Source organism: Eschrichtius robustus, chromosome X (genome assembly GCF_028021215.1).
Source record: "Eschrichtius robustus isolate mEscRob2 chromosome X, mEscRob2.pri, whole genome shotgun sequence".
NCBI classification, from domain to species: Eukaryota; Metazoa; Chordata; class Mammalia; order Artiodactyla; family Eschrichtiidae; genus Eschrichtius; species Eschrichtius robustus.
In genome coordinates this window covers 33,871,968-33,895,745 of record NC_090845.1, presented here as the reverse complement: position 1 = coordinate 33,895,745, position 23,778 = coordinate 33,871,968, and the positions used below count along the sequence as shown (strand labels likewise).

At 37.0% G+C, this 23,778-nt stretch overlaps 1 protein-coding gene across 1 annotated transcript in view; it reads right to left on the bottom strand.

Moving 5' to 3' along the window:
- The window catches only part of CFAP47 (cilia and flagella associated protein 47), a 460,447-nt gene that overhangs the window by 361,330 nt on the left and 75,339 nt on the right, over positions 1 to 23,778 (bottom strand). The window contains 2 exon segments of the mRNA XM_068532596.1: positions 3,948 to 4,143; positions 13,202 to 13,361. Coding sequence (XP_068388697.1) covers positions 3,948 to 4,143; positions 13,202 to 13,361 — 356 coding nt within the window.

Genomic DNA, 23,778 nt, shown 5'->3' with positions numbered 1-23,778 from the left:
CATTTGTAGAGACATGGATGGACCTAGAGACTGTCATACCAAGTGAAGTAAGTCAAGAGAAAAACAAATATCGTATATTAACGCATATATGTGGAATCTAGAAACATGGTACAGATGAACTGGTTCGCAAGGCAGAACCAGAGACAAAGATGTAGAGAACAAACATATGGAAAAGTGGGAAAAGGGGGGAAAGTGGGGTGTGGGTGGTGTTGGTGGGATGAATTGGGAGATTGGGATTAACATATATACGCTAATATGTATAAAACAGATAACTAACAAGAACCTGCTGTATAAAAAAAAAAATCAAAAAACAGTTATTATAAAATATTGGCTATCTTCCCTGTGTTGTATAATATATCCTTGTAGCTTATTTATTTTATACATAGTAGCTTGTACCTCTTAATCCCCTTCCCCTATCTTGACCCTCCCCCTACCTCTCTCCCCTCTGGTAACCACTAGTTTGTTCTCTGTATCTATGAATCTGTTTCCCTTTTGTTATATTCATTCGTTTTATTTTTTAGATTCCACATATAAATGAAAACATATAGTATTTGTCTTTCTCCGTCTGACTTACTTCACTAAGCATAATACCTTCCAGGTCCATCCATGTTGTTGCAAATGGCAAAATTTCATTCTTTTTTATGGCTGGATAATATTCCATTGAATATGTAGAATATATACACATCTTCTTTATTCATTCATTTGTTGATTGGCACTAAAATTGCTTCCATACACTGGCTATTGTAAATAATGCTGCTATGAATACTGGGGTGCATCAATCTTTTCTAATTAGTGTTTTTATTTTCTTTGTATATATACTCAGGACTGGAATTGCTGCATCATATGATAGCTCTATTTTTAATCTTTTGAAGAACCGCCATGCTGTTTGCCATAGTGGCTGCACCAGTATACATTCCCACCAACAGTGAACTAAGGTTCCCTTTTCTCCACATCCTCGTCAACACTTATTATTTGTTGTCTTTTTGACAACTGCCATTCTGATAGGTGTGAGGCGATATCTCATTGTGGTTTTGATTTGCATTTCCCTGATGAGTTTTTCTTGCATATACTGTGAAGTGTAAATGTTGGGCTATGAAATATGCCGATGTTACACTTTACATAGTATTATCCAGTGTGGTCCTACTCACTGACACTGTAACTAGTAACCTGATTTATTAATGTTTGCCTACCTAGGACAAGCAAAATGCTATCTTATTGCAGTCACTAATTTTTACTTCCAAGTTTACAAATAGGTCAATTATATGTTTTCATGTGTTTATTTTCCATTTTATCTGTGAAATAGTGATTGAAACTTTTTGTCAACATTTCTGTTGAGTTACTTGATATTTTTCTGATTAATTTGTATCAGTTATTTATTCTATTGTTAGCATGATTTTAAGGCTTAAGAAATCTTTCTCTACCCACAGACATTAAAATTGTTTTCTCTAATTTTTTTTTGCCTATATTCAAATTGCCTTTTTTTTAATTAATTAATTTAGTTTTGGCTGCATTGGGTCTTTGTTGCTGCGTGCAGGCTTTCTCTAGTTGTGGTGAGCGGGGGCTACTCTTCATTGTGGTGAGCGGGCTTCTCTTGTTGGAGAGCATGGGCTCTAGGCACAGGGGCTTCAGTAGTTGTGGCATGCAGGCTCAGTAGTTGTGGCTCGTGGGCTCTAGAGCACAGGCTCAGTAGTTGTGGTGCACGGGCCTAGTTGCTCCATGGCATGTGGGATCTTCCTGGACCAGGGCTCGAATCCATGTCCCCTGCACTGGCAGGCAGATTCTTAACCACTGTGCCACCAAGGAAGTCCTCTAAGTTTTTTTTTTTACATTTGACCTTTCACATTTAAGCCTTCAATCCATGTGTAATGCATTTTCGTGTATTAAGACAGGAATCCAGTTTGAAATATTCCATACAGTCGATTATTCTAGCACCATTTATTGAATAGTAATCTCTTTGCTCCACAGATCTATACTACCTTTGTCATATATTCGGTATCCATCCATGTGTGGGCCTTTTTTAAGTCTATTCTACTCCTTTGCACATTTTCTCTATCACTGCACCACTATCACATTGATTTATTAGTCTTGATATTTGGGAAGCCAAGCCCTTCTCACCTTATTCTTTTTCTTCAGGGGTGGCTTGGCTACTCTTGACCCTTGATTTTTTCATATAAAATTTAGAATTTTACTTGTCAATCTCTATGAAAAAATTTATTTGAATTTTTATTTCAGTTGCATGAAATATCTAAATTGATTTGTAGAAAACTGTCCTTTTTATAATATTAAGTACCCCAATTCATGAATATGTGTAAATCTTCATTTATTTATGAGTTCTTTGACTTAAATTTTATAATTTTCTCCATACAGTTCCATACAACTCTTCCTATTATCTTTAATTGTTAATGTTTTTATGAATAGTAGTTTTACAGTTGCATGTTCTAAATGTTGTATGCTGAAATGCTATTGAATTTTAAATATTGGACTTATATTTGTCTATCTTGATAAATGATCTTCATAGTTTTAAATATCTACATATACATTCTTTTAATTTCCTATACAGAAATTCAGATTCCGATATACACCAAAGTTTAAGAACCACTGATCTAGAGAAGATTTGCTTGCTTCTGCTGAAAGATAGAAGGACTTACTCACATGGAACCATTGTAGCTTCTTCCAGATTAATCCAGGAATCAGAGATTAAGTTTTCCTATCTTGAAGTTGTCCCAATTTAAGAACAAGCTTGCATTTGGCATGTTATTACAGTTCACCACTCCTACTCTGGTTTCAGCTTATAAGAATGTATTCTGGTTTGGCTTGATCTGATACCCTTTAGAGACCTCCCACACTTCTCAGCAGCCCAGCAGTTATATATATATACATATTAATACATACATACATACACACACACACACACACACACACAAACACAAGCTCTATTTGTTTTGTAATGTGAGGGCTCATAATATATCTAGGCCAGTACAGTCCTGGGATTTGAGCTGTTCATAAATTTTTTAAAAAACGAAAACAGATTGCATTCCCTATACTGTGTGCACATGATAGGCAGAATTCTGTGATGGCCACCAAGAGTCCTGTTCCTTAGTGTACAAACTGCAGAGTTCCCACTCCTTGGGTGGCAGGATCTGTAAATATGATGAGACATCACTTTGGTGATTAAGTTATGCTATACGGCAATAGTAAAGGAACTTTCCATAGGTAATGAAGGTCCCTAGTCAATGGAATTTGAGTAAGCAAAGGGAGATAATCAGGGGCAGATCCAATTTAATCAGGTGAGAGAGAAAAGTCAGAGAGATGGTGTACTTCTGGCTTTGAATGAGTTAAATGCCATGTTGTGAGGAGGGGACCACATGTTTAGGACTTGACGGTGGCCTCTAAGAGCTGAGAGTTATCCGAGCCAACAGCCAGCAAAAAAACGATGTCTGAGTCCTACAACTACAAGGATTAGTTCTGCCAACAACCAGAGAGCATGGAGGAGGACTGAGCCTCAGATGAGACTGCTGCTATAGCCCACACCTTGAGCTCTGCCTATTGAGACCTTGAGCAGTGGACACTAAACTAACCTGGACTCCTGACCCAACCATCACCTACCCCCCCAAAGAAACTGGGAGAACAAATTCATGTTTTAAGGCACTAAGTCTGTGGTAATTTGTCACACAGCAAAAGAAAACTAATACACTGAGTTTTTAAGCTTGCTTCTCATACCACAAAAAGAGATATACCAAAAATTTTTACCAGAAAATTGAACGACTAACGGTGAGACAACTAAATGGGCTTTTTGGGGGTATTTTTAATTTAAATGTACAGTTAAATATTTCAGTAGTTCACTCCAACTATAGAAACAAGTCAGACATTGTTCATGACTCATATAACACAGACAGAAAGAAAAAAGCACCTAAAGAAAATGTGGTCAATTCACATTAGGCATCTACCTGAAATAGTTCTGAGGTAAAATGTTGACATCCATCACAGTTGTTACACCCAAAGGAACAGGAGTAAAAAATATGAAAGGAGGGTCAAACAATAACTTGGGTAATTTTACCTCTCCAACCAGACATAACATTCGAAAGCAAACTGGATTATCATTTAAATGTATAGGAATATCAGCTGTGTATTTTCTAGGCTGTCCTAATGAAAGAAAAACATTTTTTAAGTATTTTAGATTAGTTCACACACACCAAAAAACATTTACATAATTTAAACCTTACTAAATATTAAGATGTACTATGAAGTTACAGCTCAATGGAGCAGAATAGATTACCCAGAAACTGGATTTATCCTGCCAAGGAACTTAAGACTTGTAATGAGCTGTCATTGAAATAAAAATCTTTTAAAGTGCACTCTGTCTAGAAATAGAGTACGTCTCCTTACAGTAGATTTTCATTATTATGGGAAAATACATATACCTTGGGGAAACAGTACAACAGGACTTCTTTTTTAAATTGTTTTCCATGCCTTAACAGGAGCTGCCCATCCCTTTAGTATACGCAGCATGAAGATGAGGTCAGATAACTGCCATAAAGATCTCAGGGAATACTGAGAAATGGATATGCTGAAAGGAAAGGAATGTGCTTTCTTGCAGATTTTTAGGTTTATGTAAGGCTGTCAGGGTCGACTGGCCAATTTCACCTGGTAGGAAAAAACAGGAAATTGCCACATGGCAACTCACAGGAGGAAAGGCAGTTTGTATAGGAGAAAAAGGCTCAGCACAGAAGCAGCAGGCTGGTCTTGGACAACAGGTGCCATCAGAGCCAGTTGCCAATGCCTTTTAAGACCCAAATCCCCAAACATAAGTCTCACAGGCAGAAAAATGTGATCTCATGAGTATGAATTCAAGGTTATATTTCAGAAATCAAAAACTTACTGAGGGGCTTCCCTGGTGGTGCAGTGGTTGAGAATCTGCCTGTCAATGCAGGGGACACGGGTTCGAGCCCTGGTCTGGGAAGATCCCACATGCCGCGGAGCAACTAGGCCCGTGAGCCACAACTACTGAGCCTGCGCGTCTGGAGCCTGTGCTCCGCAACAAGAGAGGCCGCGATAGTGAGAGGCCGGCGCATCGCGATGAAGAGTGGCCCCCGCTTGCCGCAACTAGAGAAAGCCCTTGCACAGAAACGAAGACCCAACACAGCCAAAAATAAATAAATAAATAAATAAATAATAAAAATAAAGGAATTCCTTTAAAAAAAAAAAAGTAAAAAAAAACAAAAAAACTTACTGAATTCTGAGTTTTGAATGGATTGCTTTGAGGTTATTCCTGGGTTTTAGAAGTGTTAAAGGTTTCTGGGATAATGGAGAAGGGGGTTCCTTGTGTAACCTAAGACTTACTGGGGATTCAGTAACACATGTTTTTAAGCTCAGGTATGCCTTCTCTCTCATCTGAGATATAAGTTATATAAAGGTGTTATAGGCATGTTTAATTTTTTTTTAAGAGTTAGGATGAGATCCTAAGGAAGGAACCTACAGGTTTGACTGCTTGGGCTCAGCCCCATACTGAAGGAAAAGGCAAATGGAAATGTTTATTTCCTTCTAGATGATTCAGTCCATTTCATCTGGATATAAATGTTGATAAGGACATAAAGGAGAAGCTCTGTATAGAAATACAGGTGGTGGCTTTAGCTGGACTAGCTTTTATACTATTTCTTTTAGGACCAGACACATTAGACACTAAGAAGAAATACAAAGAAATATATAATGAAACCTACTAATTTTTATAAAGCAAACTTCAGAATGCAGGGAATATTTGATGTTTTCTGTCATCTTTTCAGAGTTCTAAACAGAGGTAATAAAAGATGAAACATTTAAAAAATATACTAATCACAGTATCCTATGTACTGTCTCTCACACATAAGTCTAAAGTGCATATACAAGGCCAGGCTAAGAGATGTGCTGGACATAGATTTAATGCAATACCGTGCTAACAGAATATTATGGAGAGAGCAAACACACAGCTCAATGAACTCTCTAAAAAGCTTCAAAGCAGTTAAGAGGTTCTTATTCTGCCTTTTCTATTGTTAACATAGCTAGCCGCGGGTATTTTATTAGATTGCCACATGTGTAAAACATAGTAGTGTCCGAGAGATCCCAATGCAAGTGATTTACTGAGGGAGTGCTCTCAGGAGGAACCTGTGGGTAAAGGAGGGAAGCAGAACAGGGCAGGGCAAGAAGCTATGAGAAGCTGTAGTTTTAGAATCGATTCAACCTGATTCCACAGGGAGCTCTGGGATGTCGGACAGAGCAGGGGGAGGGGGTGGGAGGGAGCGCGTTGGGTCACCTGAGGTAGTAGTGGTGGTTAGACTTAATCTCCTTGCTATCTCTTCATGAGGTATCTTCCTCCAGCCAAGGGCAATCCCCTGGAGAAAGGGACAAACATAACCTGCCAGGAGCCAACACCCACAACTGAGAGAGGGATCGAAAAGCCCAGTAATGGGAATCTGGATAGGCCCAAATAGCATATACAAGAGCCTGTAATCCTAACATTGCTTCATAAGTAAGAATAATTAGGAAGAAACACAGGTAAGTTACTATAACACCCTTTTAAATAGAAAAATAGTCTGGAAATGACATTTGGTATGTTTAGTTATAGTATATAAACTATAAAGGTACTTAAGCAGATGCTTTTAATTAGAGACAAATAGTAGTATAGACTTCCTCAAAGAGAGAAAAAAAAAAAAAGTGCATAGATGTTTTTTCAAGCACCTTCCTGCTGTTCCTTTGCTCCTGTGTGCTTAAAAAAGCTAGATGCCATACCTTCACTTCCTAAAGCTCATTATCTGAAAAATTCTATGTTTTAATGTAGCACGGATTCTCATGTTGAGAATCTTCTAAGATATGCGCACACTGGGTGTCAGGCTCAGGAAACATTGAGGGTATTTACATGAGAACTAAGAACAATCTTATCCAAGGGGAGTGAGAGTCTAGCCACACAAATTAGATTCAAGACCAGTGGTTCAGATTCAGAAGGGATTGATGATTTGCCTACATACCAGTGGATAACAGATACTATCACAGCCCTGCCTCTATCCCTGTGGCAGTCCAAGGAAGAGCAATAAAGGGGGAGTGAAAACTAAAACCCACCTCACTCAAACTCTTGAAAGCCCTGACAGTATAAAGGAGCCCTGCTTGGTTAGCAGTATAACAGGGTCTACCCAAAGTGGAGATAAAATATATTTGCCCTACTTTAAGTGATACTGATGGCAAAGGTTCCATCTACAAGGCAAAGGAAATAGGAGACATAGAAGCCCTGACCATGGTTTGAAATAAAAGGCTTATACCACAGTCAGATTACAAGAAGAGAAAATGGCAGAACAAAAGTGTAATCAATCACCAATGCCTGCTAGAATAAAACGGCAGATGCTACAGGATAGCACAAAGAACAAGGACAAGGTCTCACTAGGTGTGATTAAAAGAAATCTTAAGTCAATTAGAGACCCACATCTCTCAAGAGGCCGGGAAAAGTAAACAAGTTGCTTTCTGTGCTGCTTATTACGTTGTCCTTCCAAAGCCCTGTGACCTGCGGGTGAGAAGTTATGTTAATAAGATTATTGGAATCATGGTTTGCACATAAGTGGGGGGGGTGTAAAAAAGTTAGACAATGGATCGGATTTAGGACAAGGGGATTCGGTCTGGGGCCAGGAGTGGATAGAAAAACAAAGTGACTTTGAGTCAAAAATCAAAATGCTACCATTGTAACTTGTCCAAAAGGAAACTAATTTGTCCTAACAGTTTTCTGATTTAAAAAAAAAAAAAAGACTGGAGGAATTTTTTAGTTGTTTGAAATGTACAGATGCAGAGAGATACCTTTTATCCCCACATTTTAAAAAATTTATTGTGATAAGAACACTTAATATGAGATCTAACATTTTAACAGATTTTAAGGGTACATTACAGTATTTTTATATGTAGACACAATGTTGTACAGCAGATCTCTAGAACTTATTCGTCTTGCATAACTGAAACTTTATTCCCACTGATTAGCAACTCTCCATTTCCCCCTTCCCTAGACCCTGAAAAGCACCATTCTATTCCTTGTTTCTATTAGTTTGACTATTTTAGTATCTCACATAAGTAGAATCATGCAGTATTTGTCTTTCTGTGACTGGCTTATTTCACTTAGTATAGTGTTCTCAAGATTCAAACATGTCACACATTACAGGATTTCCTTCTTTTTTTTTTTTTTGGCTGTGCCCTGCAGCATGTGGGATCTTAGTTCCCCAAACAGGGATCCAACCCACAACCTCTGCAGTGGAAGCGCAGAGTCTTAACCACTGGACAGCCAGGGAAGTCCCCTTTTTTAAGGATGAATAATATTCCATTGTAAGTATATACCATATCTTCTTTGCCCGTTCATCCATCAATGACATGCCCCAACATGTGCACAGAATCCCTCAGCAAAGTATGGGCAACTTATTGATTTAAAGCATTTAAGGAAATCACTGTTTAATGATTAGATGAGCACTAAATTGAGAGTTCAGTGGACACATAAGAAAAAGAATACAAATCTTACAGAATTAGTTCTGTAATGTCATTAAACAAACAAACAGTAACAATAATAACAACAAACCAAAAATTGCAACAACAACTACTGAGTGAAGGTGAAGTTCTCATTTCCATGGTAGCCATATTACATTACTTATAATGCCCCATTTTCAAAAATAAAATTTTGAGACACACAAAACACCAACAGTGAATGGTCTATACACAGGAAAAAAGACTGTCAGTAGGAGCTGTCCCTGAGAAAGTTCAAACATTGCACATAGACACACACATTTATATATAAATATATATTATACATAAATTGTGGAGTTGAAATGTACAATAACTGAAATGAAACATGGTTTCACCAGTAGATCTAAACTGACTAAAGAAAGAATCAGCCAACATGAAAAAAATGTCAGTTGAGTTCCTCCAGTGTGAGGAACAGAAGAAAACAGAATGAAGAAAACTGAACAGAGCCTCAAAGATTTACAGGACAACATCAAGTAAACCAATATACACAAAACGAGAATCCCAGAGATAGAGAAAGAAAGGGCAGAAAGACTATTTGAAGAAATAATGGCCAAAAACGTACAAAATTTGATGAAAACCATTAATTGAAATGTAAGAATTTCAATGAACTCCATGTAAGATAAATTCAAAGAGATATACTCTCAGACACATTTGTCAAACGGCCAAAAACCAAAGGAAAGAGAGTCTTCAAAGCAGAAAAAGTGACTCTTTATATATGGGATCTTCAATAATGTGAACAGCTGACTTATCAAAAACCATGAAGGCCAGAATGCAGTATGAAGACATATTTAAAGTACTGAAAGAAAAAGACTGTCAACCAAGAATTCTATATCCAACAAAATTATCCTTCAGAAATGAGGAAGAAATTAGGACATTCCCAGATAAACAAAAACTGACAGACTTCATCACCAGCAGACCTTTTCTAGAAGAAATACTAAAGGGAGACCTTGAAACTGAAATAAAAGGACACTAGACAGTAAATTGAATCACAGAAAGAAATAAAGAGGTAAAGGTAAATATATGAGTAAATATAAATGATAATATAAAAGTAGTTTTGTTTTTATTTTCCTTGACTATCTGATTTTTTTTTAAATGCATACTTATTTCACTTAGCATAATGTCCGCCAAGTCCATCCATGGTGCTGCAAATGGCAAAATTTCTTTTCTTTTTATGGCTGAGTAGTATTCCATTGTATATATATACCACATCTTTATCCATTCATCTGTTGATGAACATTTAGGGTGCTTCCATATCTTGGCAATTGTAAATAATGCTGCTACAAACATTTGGGTGCATGTATCTTTTCAAATTAGTGTTTTTGGTTTTTTCGCATGTATACCCAGGAGTAAAACTGCTGGGTAACATGGCGGTTCTGTTTTTAGTATTTTGAGAAACCTCCATACTGTTTTCCACAGTGGCTGCAGCAACATGGATGTACTTCAAGGGCATTATGCTAAGTTAAATAAGTCAGACAGAGAAAGACAAATACTGCATGATATCATTCATATGTGGAATCTGAAAAAAAATACAACGAAGTAGTGAATATAACAAAAAAGAAGCAGACTCACAGATATAGAGACAAACTAAGGGTTACCAGTGGTGGTGGGGGGGGGAGGGGCAATATAGGAGTAGGGGATTAGAAAGTACAAACTATTAGGTATAAACTAAGCCACAAGGATATATTGTACAGTATGGGGAATATAGCCAATATTTTATAATAACTATAAATGGTGTATACCTTTAAAAATTGTGAATCACTATATTATATGCCTGTAACTTATATAATATCGTACAACTAAATGTCAATAAAAGGAAAAAAACCTTAAAACTACACAGAAAAAAAGTATAAGAAAGTAGTATAAAACTGTGTTGATGGGATTATATTGTGCAAAGATGTAATTTGCATGACAATAATAGTACAAAGGAAGGGGATGCTATATTGGAGCAAAGTTTTTGCATACTGTTGAAATGAACTTGGTATTATTCTCAATTACATTTTAAAAAGTAAGATGTTACTAGTATTTTTCAGGGAAATCACTAAGAAAATACCTCAGAATTTTATTATGAAAGAAACAACAAGGGAAGTTAAATGTTAAACTAAAAGACATACAGAAAACGAATAGCAAGAAGACAGGTGTAGGGCTTCCCTGGTGGCGCAGTGGTTGAGAGTCTGCCTGCCAATGCGGGGGACACGGGTTCAAGCCCTGGTCTGGGAAGATCCCACATGCCGCGGAGCGGCTGGGCCCATGAGCCACAATTACTGAGCCTGCGCGTCTGGAGCCTGTGCTCCGCTGCAAGAGAGGCCGCGATAGTGAGAGGCCCGTGCACCGTGATGAAGGGTGGCCCCCACTTGCCACAACTAGAGAAAGTCCTCGGACAGAAACGAGGACCCAGCACAGCCATTAATAAAATAAATAAAATAAACACAGAATAATCATTTAAAAAAAAAAAAAAAAGACAGGTGTAAATCTTTCCTTAACTTCATTAGTAATTAATCAGTAAATATAAAATAATTCAGTACAGCAATGAAAAGGCTGAGATAAGTAAAATAAACTTTAAAAAACAATCCAAATTCATGTCATCTACAGGAGACACCTTTAGATTCAAAAACACAATTCAGTTGAAAGTAAAAGGATGAAGAAAGGATATACACGCAAATAATAACTAAAAGAGAGCAGTGGTGGCTATGATAAATTTAGAAAAAATAAATATTAAGAAGAAAATTGCTACTATAGATAAATAAGGACATTATATGTACTGATAAGAGGATAAACCATCAAGAAGATATAACAATTTTAAGCATATATGCACTTAACAGTGCACAAAGTGCATGAGGAAAACCTGGTAGAACTGAAAGGACAAATAAATAATTAAATAATAACCCTATAAAGCTTCAATACTCCACTCTCAATTGTGGGTAAGTCAAGTAGGTAGAAGATCACTAAAGAAATAAACGACTTAAACAACATTATAAATGAACTAGACCTAACACACATCTATGGAACATTCCACCCAACAAGAGCAAAATACATACACTTCTCAAGTGCATGTGGAACATTCTCCTGGGTAGACCATACTTTAGAGTGTAAGGTAAGCCTCAATATATTAAAAATGACTGAAACCATACAAAGTATGTTCTGCAACAACAATGGAATAAAAATATAAATCAATAATAAAGTAAAGTTTGGGAAATTCTCAAATACGTGAAAATTAAACAACACACTCCCAAAAAACTAATTCTTAAGAAATGGCAAAGTAAATTTTTAAATATAATTTTAGATTGAAAGGAAAACAAAACATACCAAAATTTATGGGATGCACCTAAAGCAGTACTCAGAGTGAAATTTATAGCTATAAATGCCTCTATCTAAAAGATATTTCAAATCAGTACCTAACATCTTGCACCATAAGAGACAAGGAAAAAAAAAAAACAAATTACAGCCAAACAAAGTAGAATAGAGAAAATAATAAATATTAGAACAGAAATTAACTGAATTAAAGTACAGGAAAAAATTAAGAAAATCAAAAGTTGTTCTTTGAAAACATTATCAAATTTTAAAAACCGTTAGCAAGAATGACCAAGAGAAAAAAAAAAGAGAGAAGATTCAAATTACAACAGTCATGAATTAAAAAAAGGGAAAATAAACACTAACTTTACAGAAATTTAATAAAAGGATTATAAAGAAACACAATGTACAGCTGTATACAAACAAATTAGATAACCTAGAAGAAATGTGCAAATTTCTAGAAAGACACAAATTACTTAAACTGACTCAAGAAGAAATATAAAATCTGAATAGACTTATAGAAAGGGATCGAAGTAGGAGTCAAAAGACTTCTCACATAGAACAGCCAAAGCCCAAACAACTTCACTGGTGAAATGTACTAAACATTTCATGAAGAATTAATACCAATCTTCACAAAAACAGAAATGGAAGGAATACTTCACAAGCCATTCTCTAAGACCAGGTTAAGAGAAATAAACAACTCTGTTTATGGTCAATTGAATTTCAACAAGGTACCGAGATAATTTAGTGGGGAAAAGATATTCTTGTTCTTTATATAATGATGCATATAGAATGACACCTTAGTTACTGTAAAAGCATGTTATTCTTTGAAGGGAAAAACTCAATTATATGCATTTTCTAGAAACTGGAAAAAATAATCTACAGTTCATTTAGAAAAGTAAATGTATAAGAATTGCCAAAAATTTTTGAAATATATGTTTAATGAAAGAAAATTTGCCATACCAATTATTAAAAGGTACAGAAAACTTTTTGTAATTAGAAAAAAAAAACAAACAGAAAAGTGGAAATATAGATAAATAGACATCCTGGCCAGCTTCCCCCAAAGCAAGCAATCCAAGAGGAGAAGTCAGATGTTGCGGCGTCTTTTCTGATCTTAGAAGTCACACACCATCCATCCATAATATCCCATGGGTCATATATTAGCCCTATTTGATGTGGAAGGGGACTACATAACACCATGAATACCAGGAGATAAGGATCATTGGGTGTCATTTATAATGACGGTTACCAGAAAATTTTAGTAAGAAATTTCTTAAATCTGTTTTAAGAACATATAATAAATAATCTAAACTTTTATATACTTGATAAAATAAAATATGTGAAGGATAAACTGATATAGAAACAACAACAAATAAAGGAAAAAACTACTTACTTGGACAGAAATTTATAGAAACATTACACTCTTCAATTGGTCGCGGAGTCCCACTGAGTACGCTAAATTTGAATATGCCATCTTCGAAAAGTATACCAGTATTACTAATATCCAAATTCCACTCTACATCTTTTTTTGAAGTAATATGTAAAACAAGATCCTGTTCACACATAACAAATAAGAGATTTATAAAGATTATAATATGCAATATAAAATTTAGTTTGTATTGCTGTAGCAAATTGATAGTCCTAGGCACAAAGTCAAGCAATTAAAAGTGGTAATCATAGATAAAATGTTTTAAAAGTGATGTTAGGCAAACAAAGGGGTATGCAAATATGTTCACAGCCTGTTAACAACTATGAAAAGTACTCAAGGGAGCTATGCTAGTTAGCAAGGACGCAGAGTAACAGGAACCTTCATTCATGATAGTGAGAATGCAAATTGGTACAGTCACTTTAGAAGACAGTTTGACAGCTTCTTATAATGTTAAACATATGTCTACCAAGTGACGCAGTAATCCTACTCTTAGGTATTTTCTTAAGTAAATTGAAAATTTATGTTCACACAAAAATCTGCATGTGAATATTTATAATAGCTTTGTTCATAATCACCAACCAATGGAAGTAGAAACAAACAAGATTTCCATCGACAAATGAATGTATAAACAAACTGTGGTACATCCATACAATGGGATAAAATTCAGTGACAAAATAAGTAAAATATTAATTCATGCAAAAACATAAGTGAATATTAAATATATTTTGTTAAGTAAAAGATGTCAGACCCAAATTTCTACATATGGTATAATTAAATTACCTGTCATTCTGAAAATGCACAATTTTGTGGGTGGAGAAAAAAAAATCAATTGCTGCCAAGTGTCAGTGTAAGGAGAAGTAGGTGATTGCTAAGGGGTTATACAGAGAATTTTTAGTGTAATGAAACTGTTCTGTATGGCACTGAAGTAGTAAATAAATTATTCTATACATTTTTAAAAACTCATACACCTGTATACTGCACCGAGTGAACTTAAAGGTATGTAAATTAAAAACAATCAACCAAGATGCTGGGGATCCCAGCATGGATTGTAGACTGTGACAATCTACAGTAGTGTGGGTGGTAAGGAGTGTCCTAAGTAATTCTGGAAAACTGTGTTTTGACTGGAAACTATAAAGCTAAAGACAAAAAGATACTCTTTATAAACACTGTACCCTAGTTGGAAAATATGTTAATAATTCTAAAAGGGTACAGGTTAAAAATTCTGAAACTTCTTTAGTAAGTCTACCAGGGTTAAAAAATAACTAAATACATTACAAATAAGGGAATCAGATTTCTCACTGTCAGACAAACGAGTTAAAAATGAACAAGGGAGAAAGACTGAAATGAACCTTGTGGTGCGGGATTAGAGTCAGAGTTATCAGTTTGAATTCATGTTTACATAGAAAGAGAGGAAAAGACAGATATAAATAGATGATAGGTAGATAGACAGATAGATAATTACCAATATATGTGTATTCATGGATTATTACACATACAAATAGTTCCTGGCTCTATTTGCCAAAAGGGCCTAAAACACGTGACACCACAGTAGCAGCTAGCACACCTAGTGTACAGATCTTGGTTTCTAAATACCATTCTCCTGTAAAAGATAATGAGGTTTCTTTGAAAAAATGTTGACTCAAGAGCTGGAACAACTAAAATAAAAGTGACCCTGGGAGGGAGATCTTCAAGATGGCAAAGGAATAAGATGGGGAGATCACCATCCTCCCCACAAATACATCAAAAATACATCTACATGTGCAACAACTCCTACAGAACACATACTGAATGCGGGCAGAAGACCTCAGACCTCCCAAAAGGCAAGAAACTCCCCATGTACCTGGGTAGGGCAAAAGAAAAAGGAAAAAACAGAGACAAAACAATAGGGATGGGACCTGCACCAGTGGGAGGGAGCTGTGAAGGAGGAAAAGCTTCCACACACTAGGAAGCCCCTTCGCGGGCGGAGACTGAAGGGGGGGGTTGGGGGGGGGGTGGGGGGAAGCTTCAGCGCCACGGAGGAGAGTGCAGCAAGAGGGTTGCAGAGGGCAAAGCGGAGAGATTCCCGCACAGAGGATCGGTGCCGCCCAGCACTCACCAGCCTGAGAGGCTTGTCTGCTCACCCGCTGGGACGGGTCGGGGCTGAGAGCTGAGGCTCGGGCTTCGGAGGTCGGATCCCAGGGAGAGGACTGGGGTTGGCTGCGTGAACACAGCCTGAAGGGGGCTAGTGCGTGACAGCTAGCGGGGAGGGAGTCCGGGAAAAAGTCTGGAACTGCATAAGAGGCAAGAGACCATTGTTTTGGGGTGTGCAAAGAGAGGGGATTCAGAGCACGGCATAAACGAGCTCCAGAGATGGGCGTGAGCCACAGCTAACAGCGCAGACATCAGAGACGGGCATGAAACGCTAAGGCTGCTGCTGCCGCCACCAAGAAGCCTGTGTGCAAGCACAGGTCACTATCCACACCTCCCCTCCCAGGAGCCTGTGCAGCCCGCCACTGCCAGGGTCCCGTGATCCAGGGAGAGCTTCCCCGGGAGAACACACGGCGCACCTCAGGCTGGTCCAATGTCATGCTGGCCTCTGCTGCCGCACGCACGCCCCGCATTTCATACCCGTCACGTGACCAGGTCTGAGCAAACCAGGGCCCCCTAATCAACCGCTGCTTTAACCCCTCCTGTCTGGGTGGGGAACAGAAGACAGAGAGCGACCTACACGCAGAGGCAGGTCCAAATCCAAAGCTGGACCCCAGGAGCTGTGCGAACAAAGAAGAGAAAGGGAAATCTCTCCCAGCAGTCTCAAGAGCAGCAGATTAAATCTCCACAATCAACTTGATGTACCCTGCATCTGTGGAATACCTGAATAGACAAAGAATCATCCCAAATTGAGGAGGTGGACTTTGGGAGCAACGATATATATATATATTTTCCCCTTTTTCTCTTTTTGTGAGCATGTATGTGTGTGCTTCATTGTGTGATTTTTGTCTGTATAGCGTTGCTTTTACCATTTGTGCTAGGGTTCTATCTGTCCGGTTTTTCTGTTTGTTTTGTTTAGTTTTAGTATAGTTTTTAGCACTTGTTATCATTGGTGGATTTGGTTTTTGGTTGGGTTGCTCTCTTCTTTATTTCTTTTTTTTATTTTTCTTTTTTTTCCTTTTTAGTAATTTTTTAAAATTTTTTTATTTTAATAACTATATTTTATTTTTTTCTGTATTTCCTTTTTTCTCCCTTTTCTTCTGAGCCATGTGGCTGACAGGGTCTTGGTGCTCCAGCTGGCTGTCAGGTCTGTGCCTCTCAAGTGGGAGAGCTGAGTTCAGGAAAATGGTCCACCAGAGACCCCCCGGCTCCATTTAATATCAAACGGCGAAAGCTGTCCCAGAGACATCCATCTCAACGATAAGACCCAACTCCACTCAACGACCAGAAAGCTACAGTGCTGGACACCCTATGCCAAGCAACTAGCAAGACAAGAACACAACCCCACCCATTAGCAGAGAGGCTGCCTAAAATCACAATAAGGTCAAAGGCACACACAAACACACCACCGCACTCAGTCCTGCCCACCAGAAAGACAAGATCCAGCCTCATCCACCAAAACACAGGCAGCAGTCCCCTCCACCAGGAAGCCTACAAAACCCACTGAACCAACCTTAGCCACTGGGGACAGACACCAAAAACAACGGGAACTACGAACCTGCAGCCTGAGAAAAGGAAACCACAAACACAAGAAGTTAAGCAAAATGAGAAGACAGAGAAAAACACAGCAGCTGAAGGAGAAAGGTAAAAACCCACCAGACCAAACAAATGAAGAGGAAATAGGTAGTCTACCTGAAAAAGAATTCAGAGTAATGATAGTAAAGATGATGCAAAATCTTGGAAACAAAATGGAGAAAATACAAGAAACATTTAACAAGACCTAAAAGAACTAAAGAACAAACAAACAATGATGAACAACACAATAAATGAAACTAAAAATTCTCTATAAGGAATCAATAACAGAATAACTGAGGGAGAGGAACAGATAAGTGACCTGGAAGATAAAATAGTGGAAATAACTACTGCAGAGCAGAATAAAGAAAAAAGAATGAAAAGAATTGAGGAGAGTCTCAGAGACCTCTGGGAAAACATTAAACGCATCAATATTCAAATTATAGGGGTCCCAGAAGAAGAAGAGAAAAAGAAAGGGTCTGAGAAAATATTTGAAGAGACTGTTATTGAAAACTTCCCTAATATGGGAAAGAAAATAGTCAATCAAGTCCAGCAAGTGCAGAGAGTCCCATACAGGGTAAATCCAAGGAGAAACACTCCAAGACACATATTAATCAAACTATCAAAAATTAAATACAAAGAAAAAATATTAAAAGCAGCAAGGGAAAAACAACAAATAACATACAAGGGAATCCCCATAAAGTTAACAGCTGATCTTTCAGCAGAAACTCTGCAAGCCAGAAGGGAGTAGCAGGACATATTTAAAGTGATGGAAGGGAAAAACCTACAACCAAGATTACTCTACTCAGGAAGGATCTCATTCAGATTCGACGGAGAAATTAAAACCTTTACAGACAAGCAAAAGCTAAGAGAATTCAGCAGCACCAAACCAGCTATACAACAAATGCTAAAGGAACTTCTCTAGGCACGAAACACAGAGAAGGAAAACACCTACAATAACAAACCCAAAACAATTAAGAAAATGGTAACTGGAACATACATCTCAATAATTACCTTAAATGTAAGTGGATTAAATGCTCCAACCAAAAGACATAGACTGGCTGAATGCATACAAAAACAAGACCCGTATATATGCTGTCTACAAGAGACCCACTTCAGACCTAGGGACACACAGAGATTGAAAGTGAGGGGATGGAAAAAGATACTCCATGCAAATGGAAATCAAAAGGAAGCTGGAGTAGCAATTCTGACAAAATAGACTTTAAAATAAAGACTATTACAAGAGACAAAGAAGGACACTTCATAATGATCAAAGGATCAATCCAGGAAGAAGATATAAAAATTGTAAATATTTATGCACCCAATGTAGGAGCACCTCAAAACATAAGGCAAATGCTAACAGCCATACAAGGGGAAATCGACAGTAACACAGTCATAGTAGGGGACTTTAACACCCCACTTTCACCAATGGACAGATCATCCAAAATGAAAATAAATAAGAAAACACAAGCTTTACATCATACATTAAACAAGAAGGACTTAATTGATATTTATAGGACATTCCATCCAAAAACAACTGAATACAGTTTTTTCTCAAGTGCTCATGGAACATTCTCCAGGAGAGATCATATCCTGGGTCACAAATCAAGCCCTGGTAAATTTAGCAAAATCAAAATCGTATCAAGTATGTCTTCCGACCACAACACTGTGAGACTAGATATCAGTTACAGGAAAAAATCTGTAAAAAAATACAAACATATGGAGGCTAAACAATACACTACTTAATAACCAAGAGATCACTGAGGAAATCAAAAAATACCTAGAAACAAATGACAATGAAAACACGATGACCCAAAAACTATGGGATGCAGCAAAAGCAGTTCTAAGACGGAAGTTTATAGCAATACAATCCTACCTCAAGAAACAAGAAAAATCTCAAATAAACAACCTAACCTTACATCTAAAGCAATTAGAGAAAGAACAAAAAAACCCCAATGTTAGCAGAGGAAAGAAATAATAAAGATCAGATCAGAAATAAATGAAAATGAAAGAAACAAGAGCAAAGATCAATAAAACTAAAAGCTGGTTCTTTGATAAACAGAATTGATAAACCATTAGCTAGACTCATCAAGAAAAATAGGGAGAAGACTCAAATCAATAGAATTGGAAATGAAAAAGGAGAAGTAACAACTGACACTGCAGAAATACAAAGGATCATGAGAGATTACTACAAGCAACTCTATGCCAGTAAAATGGACAACCTGGAAGAAATGGACACATTCTTAGAAAAGCACAACCTTCCAAGACTGAACCAGGAAGAAACAGAAAATATAAACAGACCAAACACAAGCACTGAAATTGAGACTGTGATTAAAAATCTTCCAACAAACAAAAGCCCAGGACCAGATGGCTTCACAGGCAAATTCTATCAAACATCTAGAAAACAGCTAACACCTATCCTTCTCAAACACTTCCAAAATATAGCAGAGGGAGGAACACTCCCAAACGCATTCTACGAGGGCACCTTCACCCTGATGCCAAAACCAAAGATGTCACAAAGAAAGAAAACTACAGGCCAATATCACTGATGAACATAGATGAAAAAATCCTCTACAAAATACTAGTGAACAGAATCCAACAGCACATTAAAAGGATCATACACCATGATCAAGTGGGGTGTAGCCCAGGAATGCAAAGATTCTTCAATATACACAAATCAATCAAGGTGATAAACCATATTAACAAACTGAAGGAGAAAAACCTTATGATAATCTCGGTAGATGCAGAAAAAGCTTTCAACAAAATTCAACACCCATTTATGATAAAAACCTTCCAGAAAGTAGGCACAGAGGGAACGTACCTCAACATAATACAGGACATATATGACAAACCCACAGCCAGCATCATTCTCAGTGGTGAAAAACTGAAACCAGTTCCACTAAGATCAGGAACAAGACAAAGTTGTCCACTCTCACCACTATTAGTCAACACAGTTTTGGAAATTTTAGCCACAGCTATCAGAGAAGAAAAAGAAATAAAAGGAATCCAAATCAGAAAAGAAGAAGTAAAGCTGTCACTGTTTGCAGATGACATGATACTATACACAGAGAATCCTAAAGATGCTACCAGAAAAGTACTAGAGCTAATCAATGAATTTGGTAAAGTAGCAGGATACAAAATTAATGCACAGCAATCTCCTGCATTCCTACACACTAATGATGAAAAATCTAAAAGAGAAACTAAGAAACACTCCCATTTACCACTGCAACAAAAAGAACAAAATACCTAGGAATAAACCTACCTAAGGAGACAAAAGACCTGTATGCAGAAAATTAAAAGACACTGATGAAAGAATTTAAAGATGATACAAACAGATGGAGAGATATACCCTGTTCTTGGATTGGAAGAATCAACATTGTGAAAATGACTATACTAACAAAGCAATCTGCAGATTCAATGCAATCCCTAACAAACTACGAATGGCATTTTTCACAGAACAAGAACAAAAAATTTCACAATTTGTATGGAAACACAAAAGACCCTGAATAGCCAAAGCAATCTAGAGAAAGAAAAAGGGAGCTGGAGGAACCATGCTCCCGGACTTCAGACTATACTACAAAGCTACGGCAATCAAGACAGTATGGTACTGGCACAAAAACAGAAATATAGATCAATGGATCAGGATAGAAAGCCCAGAGATAAACCCACACACATATGGTCACCTTATTTTTGCCAAAGGAGGCAAGAATATACAATGGAAAAAAGACAGCCTCTTCAATAAGTGGTGCTGGGAAAAATGGACAGCTACATGTAAAAGAATGAAATTGGAACACTCCTTAACACTATACACAAAAATAAACTTAAAATGGATTAAAGACCTAAATGTAAGGCCAGGCACTATCAAACTCTCAGAGAAAATCATAGGCAAAACACTCTATAACATACATCACAGCAAGATCCTTTTTGATCCACCTCCTAGAGAAATGGAAATAAAAACAAAAATAAACAAATGGGACCTAATGAAACTTAAAAGCTTTTGCACTGCAAAGGAAACCATAAACAAGACAAAAAGACAACCCTCAGAATGGGGAAAAATATTTGCAAATGAAGCAACTGACAAAGGATTAATCTCCAAGATTTACAAGCAGCTCATGCAGCTCAATATCAAAAAAACAAACAACCCAATCCAAAAATGGGCAGAAGATCTAATAGACGTTTCTCCAAAGAAGATATACAGATTGGCAACAAACACATGAAGGAATGCTCAACATCACTAATCATTAAAGAAATGCAAATCGAAACTACAATGAGGTATCACCTCACATCAGTCAGAATGGCCATCATCAAAAAATCTACAAACAATAAATGCTGGAGAGGGTGTGGAGAAAAGGGAACCCTCATACACTGTTGGTGGGGATGTAAATTGATACAGCCACTATGGAGAACAGTATGGACGTTCCTTAAAAAACTAAAAATAAAACTACCATGTGACCCAGCAGTCCCATTACTGGGCATATATCCTGAGAAAACCATAATTCAAAGAGTCATGTACCACAATGTTCATTGCAGCTGTATTTACAATAGCCAGGACATGGAAGCAACCTAAGTGTCCATCGACAGATGAATGGATAAAGAAGATGTGGCACATATATACAATGGAATATTACTCAGCCATAAAAAGAAAGGAAATTGAGTAATTTGCAGTGAGGTGGATGGACCTAGAGTCTGTCATACAGAGTGAAGTAAGTCAGAAAGAGAAAAACAAATACTGTATGCTAACACATATGTATGGAATCTAAGAAAAAAAAAAAAAGATTCTGTAGAACCTAGGGGCAGGACAGGAATAAAGACGCAGACGTAGACAATGGACTTGAGGACACGGGGAGGGTGAAGTGTAAGCTGGGCCGAAGTGAGAGAGTGGCATGGACATATATACACTACCAAATGTAAAATAGATAGCTAGTGGGAGGCAGCCGCATAGCACAGGGAGATCAACTCGGTGCTTTGTGACCACCTAGAGGGTTGGGATAGGGAGGGTGGGAGGGAGACGCAAGAGGGAGGCGATATGGGGATATATGTATATGTATAGCTGATTCACTTTGTGATACAGCAGAAACTAACACACCATTGTAAAGCAATTATACTTCAATAAAGGTGTTAAAAAAAAAAAAAAAAGTGACCCTGAACCATTTTGTAGCAAAGGAAGTAAGAGAATGCTTTAAAATCATAAAGAAGGGAGTATATCAAAGGGCCAATCTAAAAGAGGTCCTAATGGCCAAAGCTGGAACAGTTTTAGCAACAAAATAAAAAAGGTAACATTGGATTAAAGCTAAAAGTATGGAATAAATATATGTGAGTTCACACAGATATATTAAGTAACTAACTAACTAAATAAATAAATAAATGGAGAGAGGAAATAACCTTTCTAACAGAAAAATTCCAAATAATATATGTAAATATCCCCTCCAGAAGGTGGAGCTTGACCCTACCCCTTGAGTCTGGGCTGAAATCGATGACTCACTTCCAAAGCATAGAGTGTGGAAAGGGAAAAATAGTTTCTCCAACTTTACAGTGGAGAAACCTGGCATGTATATTGATATCATGTCCTCCCTTCACATGATATGACAAAAAGCACATTTCACCTCTGTGACATTCTTCCCCAAAGTCCATGGAAAATAAGAACTGAGCCTAGTCAGGTGGAAAATATAAGACAAACTGAAATTAAAGAACATTCTGGAAAAAAAAAATGCCAGACCAGTATTTTTTAAAAATTAACATGGTCATAAAAAATTAGTAAGATTGAGAACCTGTCATGTATTAGAGGAGACTAAATGCAATATGGTATCCTGGACTGGACCCTAGTACAGTAAAAGGACCTTAGTAAATACCTGGTGAAATGTGAATAGAGTCTGTTGTTTAGTTAATAATATTTTACTAATGTTAATTTCTTAGTGTTAAAAAATTCTTCTCCGGTTGTATAAGGTGTTAACATTAGGGAAAGTTGTGTAAAGTGTATGCAGAAAGTCTCTGCACTGTCTTTGTGATGTTCCTATAAATATGGGAGCTATGTACATGACTTGTGTGCAAACTCATCTTTCCAGTGCAACTCGCTATGAAAATAAAAGCTTTAACCAGGTTTTTTTAAACTTTATTCTTCCAAATTGGAAGTGTGTAGAATGATCCATGCAATTGTCACCACAACAAAATAATATACTTTGTTTCTTTCTAAAGCATGATTGATTTAAAATATTCAGGATAAAAAAATGAGGCAATTTTACTCCCAGATGTCTCTAAGTACTGAGACATCTATTTAGCTCTAATATTTGTGTACTTTATAACGAAGTTCATTTGCACCTAATAAAGAAAACATCTCTTAATACAGAAGGTGAGCATGGTATCATACTAGTTACGTGACTGCCTCATATTTCTCATTCTGAAATTGAGGAAAAGGTATAAGATCTCCAACATACTATCCACTTTCTATATCCTGTCCTAAGAATTGAACTGTTCCTCTATGGAGAAACATTGTTTAATTAGTTTAGCATGTGTAGTATGGTTATTTTTCTTTATAAATTCATCAAAATGATACATGTATATAGCTTACACAAATAGTTGAAATACACTTATAAAAAAGTTGGCCCACTCAGCTCCTCCTCATCAACAGTCCTTCTTCCCAGAAGCAACCAATTTTAACCAATTCTTATTTCAATTTTCTCTAATAGTTATAGCCTATTCTAAATGTGATGCTGATATAGCTTACTTTAGGATTTTTATTGCTGCCATAACAAGTTACCACAAAGTTAGTGGTTTAAAACAAAACAAATTTATCACATTACAGTCTTGTAGATTAGAAGGTCAATGCCGATATCACTGGACTAAAA